A 6510-nucleotide genomic window follows, 5' to 3' on the forward strand; every position below is an offset into this window, starting at 1 on the left:
CAATGTGTCAGCAGTCACTCAAGCGTCGCTTTCACCACCAACTTGCACCAACCTGTCAGATTTTTGCTTTTTTCAGATTTTTAAGAATTTTCCAGCGTAAAGCGGCAAGTTACTTCAGCAACAAGCTAGATAGCTGCGTCGCGTGAATTGAAACACAATACATGCGCGCCCACTTTTCTAGTATATAAGATGTTTTTCTAAGTACCAGAGTAAGCGCAGACTTAATTTTCTTAATTCTTTTAGTCCAGAGCTCCAACCACTTGCCTCGCGCATGAAAGCAACACTGGACTGGGGGACTTGAAGGGGTATGGTCTCAAATCCTACGTTGACTATTCAGGTCGCGCGCGGGACCATACTCATATCATACCAATTACCAATTTGGTAGCTTTTCCCGACCTCGCACCGACTAATCAGGTGTAATCTAGGTCGCGCGCGAGGTCAGGGTTAACACATGATCAGATTTGACATTTAACTCCTTTAATGAAAACCATGACTCCCTGGACCTTGCGCCGGCCACACGGGGTATCCCCGGGGGTCGCTCGAAGGTAGGAAGCACAGGTAAACCTAGAACAAGTACCAAAGGTAAAGTGGTAGAGCAGTGGACCAATGAGCGTCCAACAAGCTGTATCCGATCATGCTGCACGATGGACAATCGTACATGAGACAAAAAAGTACACAATGACGCACATGTGGCACCAACCAGCGTGCACCGACCACTACTCCACTTAGCTGTTGATGATAGACCAGACAACAAGGATAACTGTTAGGACACATGGATCCATTTAGCGTGAGCCAGCTACCCCTCTCGCCTAAAAGCACCAACGTTCGTGGCAGAGGAGACATAATGGATATACCTTGTTGTCGACTACAAGCCCAAGACTCATCAACCCATCTCCTTCACAAACCACTTCGGCTATAAATAGTGAACTTCACCTCTAGGTTTAAGGATCACTCTCTTAATCTCTCACTTTATACACACACTGTTATCTTCAAACCAGATACTTATTCGCACGCCGGAGAGTGGTTACAAGGAGAACCCCCTATTCTCCTCCTTGTAACGAGCTTACGGTGTGATACTATTTTGCAGGATCATTATTACAACAGCTTAGAGGAGACAAAGAAGATTAACCTGTATTTATCGAGGCACAAACCACAAACTAATCACAAGATTAGTTTGGTGTTTCTTCAGGTACCGAATCAGTACCGAATTGTACCGGTTTTTTTCGGTATCGGTACCCACTTTCTCCGTTTTTCGGTACCGGTACCCTACCGGTGTATTTGGTACTGGTACCCACTTTTCCCTTTTTCGGTACCGGTACCGGTTCGGTACCAAACGGGTATCGTGCTCATCGCTAATACATACACACACTACATTATATGTTGACACATTTTATACATACATATGCATTACATTATATACTATATAATGATATACGGGTGGGGTTCAGCTACAAAATTCATTTTTTCTACAAAGTGTACAAAATCATAAAACACCACAATTTAAGCCATAAAACACACTCAAAACCCACAAATAGCAGAGTGAAGATCACTAAAACAAAATATCCAAACCCCAAAAGTCCATAAAAACTTCAAACACAGCATCGTAGAACTATGAATATAAAAACAACATGATAATCAACATAAAACACACTAATGTTAGTAATTCGATAATCAAAGTCTTATCATCCAAAACACAACAAAAACCCCACAAATATGGTGTTTTAGTAAACATCACTTTGTAATTTGTGGGTTTTAAGTGTGTTTTATGGTTGGCATCATGGTGTTTTATAACTTTTTACACTTTGTAGGAAAAATGGACTTTGTAGTCAACTCTCACCCATCATACACAATCCCATAAACATTGATTTGCACTTATAAGTTACTACACAACTAATATAATTAAGGTGTATGGGGCGCACCCGGGGAAGGCCAAGCGGTGACCATTCACCAACCCGAAGGCCACGCAATAAACCCATCACCTGGGGTGTTGTCACCGGTAAGGGAAGAGAAGAGAGAGAGAGGGGGTTAATAGTGGGTCCACTATCTTCCACCCAATCACACTTTTATCTTTATTATTTTTTATTTTTGTAAAGTAAAAATTGTTTGGGTGGAGTGCAACCAATGTTTGAGTGCAAAACATAGAGTGGAGAAAGGAATTGACATGACAGAGTAGAATTGGCTGGGGTGGAGAGTTACTGTGAAAGTAGTCATTATATACATATTCTATACATACATACATGCATTACATTATATACTGTATGAATAAGCCCAAAACATTGATTTGCACTCGTAAGTTATTACACAAACAATATAATTAATTTTCCAAGTACTTACGAAACCAAGCTTCTTGCTTACAGTGATGATACATGACATTGTACACCTCCATCAACAGTTTGGGAAACTTACCGCGAAAATAGTCATCAGACCCTTCCGGTACAGACCCCAACAATTCCTGTGTTTCAAGCAGTTAAAAACGGGTTGGTCCGACAGTCAAAATGGGTAACGTTTATATATCAGTGAAGATAATACTCGTTCCCTTTTTAGCTAACTTTACATTTTTAACCCGTTGGAGTTAAAAAAAATGATGAAAAAGGAAAAAAAAAAAAAAAAAAAAAAACAAAACAAATGTTGTGAAAATCGAACCTGAATTTCCATGGGAAATTCTCGGTAATGATTCAATGTGTTCCGAATTACGCGAAGCAAGTCTCGGACACTTGTGTATTTGTACCACCTGTGTCGTTGGATGTTAGAGATAAATGTAGGTTCCATTTTAACATTCCATTTTCCACCAAAAACTATACGACCTCCGCTTTCTAATGCTGTAAGAACAACGGAACCACCTTTTCGGCCTTCTGGTTCTACCCTATCACTCGTATCCTTCAAAAACGACATTCGCATCTCAGAATTCCAAAACAAAGGATGGTGTAGCACCTCTGATGCCTTTGGCCTAACAAAAGTATTATAAAAAAAAGCTAGTAAATTTACAAAATGAAAAACTTTACAATTACAAGGGGGTGTAAACAAACCGAGTTGCTTGAAATTGGCTTTCTACACTCTTGAATCGAGGAAAGATGAAACGGGCTTGATCCAAAACTTGGGCTCGGTTAAGAAACGAACCCAAGTTCAAGCTTCATACACAGTTATACACTAGGCTCACGAGCTTATTATTATAGAAGAAACACAACCATTTTTATTTTCTACAATAAGTATTACTATATAAAAACTAATGATAAAAATAACTATATTATAAAAAATATGTCTCTAATTTTAAAGATTGTTAAAGATAATTTCTATTTGAAACCCATTTGATTACTAGTGTAAGTTTACATGTAATGAAACATATAGAGGCAAATAAAGATCTCAAATTTACCACAACAATGATCTTGTACCTGAGTTTAGGATCAGGATTCAACAACTGAGAGAAGAGATCTATGGCTTCGTGAACGTCTTTTACCAAGAACATATTCACTTTGTTGTTGTCGATCACATTTCCGTCACGTTCATAAGGCGTGTCACCAAACGGATGCCTGCCACCAGTCATGCAAAAGAAGATGACACAACCTAAACTAAACAAATCAACGGCCCGTGTTTGGCGTCCATGACAAAGTTGTTCAGGTGCCTGCCATCCTGAACTTCCTGAACCTAATTTAACAAACCCATAATAAACACGTATATAATTAGATTAAAGTCATCCGCTATAACTAATATCTAGTTAATGTTATTTACCCTGAGCATGTGGTCCCAATGATGTCATATCCTCAACGAGGCGCCTGCTAATGCCCATATCTGCAAGCTTGCCACATAGGCTTGTTCCTTTAACTATCAACACGTTGCGAGGCTTCAAATCCCGGTGAATAATCCCCAAATCATGCAAATGTACAAGGCCAGCAACTATGTCCCTATGATATAGAAAACACAAAACAGTTTGATACAATTTAAAAAAGCCCATTTATGTAAAAGTAAAACTACGCATTCACGATGGTGAAAAATGCGCCACACGACTGTAATGTAACATAAGCGCTTGAACTCACCTCAACAGTTTTAACAAATCAGAAGAAGGGTAGCCATTTGGCCTATGCAACTGAAAAGACTCCGAGTACATCTTGTTTAAAATTAGATCATAAATGTTGCAATCACAACGCTCCAATGAAAGATAAACAAAGTCTTGATCATATTCGTAACCATACCAACGAACAATATTCGAATGTTGGTCAGAAGCAATAAGGTTTTGAATTTCTTGAATTGCAACATCATGGTGGGCCTTGACAAGGCGTTTTGCAGCTACCTTACGACCTTCGTATATTCCTTCAAAGACAACCGTGCCATTACTCCCCTTTGCAATTTCTGTACTTGAGACGCGTAGTTTACCTATGGTCTTCCATTTCTTGCTGCATTCCCTATGCGTTACGCTTCCATTGAGAAAAGCTATATAAAGACCTAGCGCTACAACAACTACAACGACAAGTTGAAATGCATCTTGTAGGTATGCCAACAAAGTCCAATTGTCCTCACTTTCTGTAAATGCATCATGATTATCGTCATGAACATGATAGAAGTTGGCATCATTGATGGTACCACGATAGAAGCTGTCCTCATTGATGCGACCACGATTGGCAATTTCAATAGAGAGAGGTGTGTGAGTGTATGATAGATGATTACTTCTAATGATATTACACATCAACAGATTAACCAGACAGATCAACACACATTGAAATAACATTTTTGTATAGCTAATGGAATAAAAAAAAATCCACAAGTAAACAATTTGTGACTAAAAGTAGGGGTTCAAATGAGCCGAGGGGCTCGAGAAAAAGCTCGAAACAAGCCGAGCTTCATCGAGCCTAAGCCTAAAATAAAGCTTGTTTATTATCGAGCCTGGCATGTACAAAGCTCGTCGAGCCTTAGTGTAATATTAGTTTTTAGTAATATTTTATAAGATTTACCCCTTATTTAAGTTGTCTAGTAAACTTGTTTACGGGCCGAGTCCAAACCTAAAAATAAGTTTGTTTAACAAGCGAGCTAAGCCCGAACCTAAACAAGTCTATTATTTATATTATTTTTATTTAAGATATTAATTAATAGATAAAAAACGAGCCGCCCTAGTTTGAGAAACTACTAATGAGCCTAGCTCGAGCAGGGAAAACAAAGCTCGAACTGAGACGAGCCGAACTCGAGTTCTCCTAAGTTAATCGAGCTCGAGCTCGGCTCGTTTGCACGGATAACTAAAAGCTAGCCAAGTTGAACTTGATGTGACAAAATATCAACTTAAAATTTTAACCAAACCAGAGGACTTGATTAATTTGCTTATTGTTCTAAGAAAGAATCTTAATATAACAACTAGATAGAAGACAAAACTTACAGCTCTGCATCCTCATGTTTTGGAACATTGTCTTTAGACCCAAACAACATCCAAAGCACAGTCTGAATATGATTGTATATTTGAACGATGCCAATAGATCTAAACAGAAACAAGATAAAGAAAAGGGAAAGAAAAACGTGAACATTCATTGGATGAGACTGAATCTGGTAACAGATTGGGAATTAAACTCAATTTACTACCATATTATAATGGATCGGGTAGTGAGTGTGAATAAAAAGGTTTCCAAAAACTTGTAAGAAAGTCTCACAAGAACTCTTTGTAGGTTACATTCTACCAACAACCCCCACTAAATACAGTGGTTTATAAATTTATAAGAGATCGGTTAGTGGGTGCAATGATTGATTACATAAACATAAAAAAAAAAAAAAAAAAAAATCAAATTGACTTCTGTGTTTAAAGTCTTTATGAGAAACTATATAAGAGGGTGATTGGGTTAGCTAAGTGGGGCTTTTTGGCAACATCTGAATAATTAAGTGCTGAACCGTTAAGAGGTCTGAATCATTAAGTGCTGAACTAGTAAGAGGTCTAAACCATTAAGAGCCTGTGTAATGCTTAACCGTTCAGAGGCTAATGTTTGATCAATTCAGATTAGAGGTCTTAACCATTCAGACTCTGTATAAATCTTAATCATTCAGAGGCAAATGTCCGAACCATTAAGACATCTGCTCGTGAAACAAACAGTCTGAACCATTAAATGTTGAACCAGTAAAAGTTTGAACCATTAAGAGCCTTGTTAAGAGGTAAACAAACGACCTATTAATAAGTTATTTTCATAGTGTTTTGATAATGGGTTGAGAAGGAGTTTTTATGATTTAAAAAGGAGAAAATAAAAAATTAGCATTTGTGACTTGTGACTTATAAAAGTTAATAAATCATAAGTTAAAAGCAACCCAAACACCCCTAAAAACTACGCACGTATAGACGGGAATTCCGTCATAAAAATAGAAAATTTGGTTGGTTGTTTCTAATAGATAATATATTCATTAGTTGTAAATTGTAATTAGTTCTAATCTCTCCTAAGATAGGGGATTGTTTTTTTATATAAGAGTAAAGTATAATTTCAGTCCATGGGTTTACACCCAATCACATTTTCAGCCTTCATTCGAAACAATTCTATACTCCCGTCCCTG

At 37.8% G+C, this 6510-nt stretch overlaps 1 protein-coding gene across 2 annotated transcripts; it reads right to left on the reverse strand.

Moving 5' to 3' along the window:
• Positions 1-2192: 2192 nt before the first annotated feature.
• On the reverse strand, positions 2193-5755 carry LOC110911884 (serine/threonine-protein kinase/endoribonuclease IRE1a). Of its 2 annotated transcripts, XM_022156534.2 has the most exons (7): positions 5560-5662; positions 5360-5458; positions 4032-4586; positions 3727-3899; positions 3390-3642; positions 2644-2947; positions 2193-2452 (listed from the first exon to the last, which is right to left on the reverse strand). In XM_022156534.2, exons 2-7 carry the CDS (start codon positions 5407-5409, stop codon positions 2315-2317), a joined length of 1473 nt encoding a protein of 490 aa, XP_022012226.1. In that variant the 5' UTR covers positions 5410-5458; positions 5560-5662; the 3' UTR covers positions 2193-2314. The 2 variants fall into 2 exon arrangements, with proteins under 2 accessions (XP_022012226.1, XP_022012224.1); XM_022156532.2 differs by having other exon boundaries at positions 5360-5755.
• Positions 5756-6510: the final 755 nt, after the last annotated feature.

The sequence above is a fragment of the Helianthus annuus genome, chromosome 15 (assembly GCF_002127325.2).
Source record: "Helianthus annuus cultivar XRQ/B chromosome 15, HanXRQr2.0-SUNRISE, whole genome shotgun sequence".
NCBI lineage: Eukaryota > Viridiplantae > Streptophyta > Magnoliopsida > Asterales > Asteraceae > Helianthus > Helianthus annuus.

Excerpts from the sequence above, each read along its gene's own strand:
- LOC110911884 (XM_022156532.2), bottom strand. The coding sequence starts at position 5,508 with ATGAATGTTCACGTTTTTCTTTCCCTTTTCTTTATCTTGTTTCTGTTT. Across the intron at positions 3,900-4,031 it reads GATTTGTTAAAACTGTTGAG|GGACATAGTTGCTGGCCTTG; the intron begins GTGAGTTCAAGC and ends TCTATATCATAG. Across the intron at positions 2,453-2,643 it reads AATTTCCCATGGAAATTCAG|GAATTGTTGGGGTCTGTACC; the intron begins GTTCGATTTTCA and ends CTTGAAACACAG.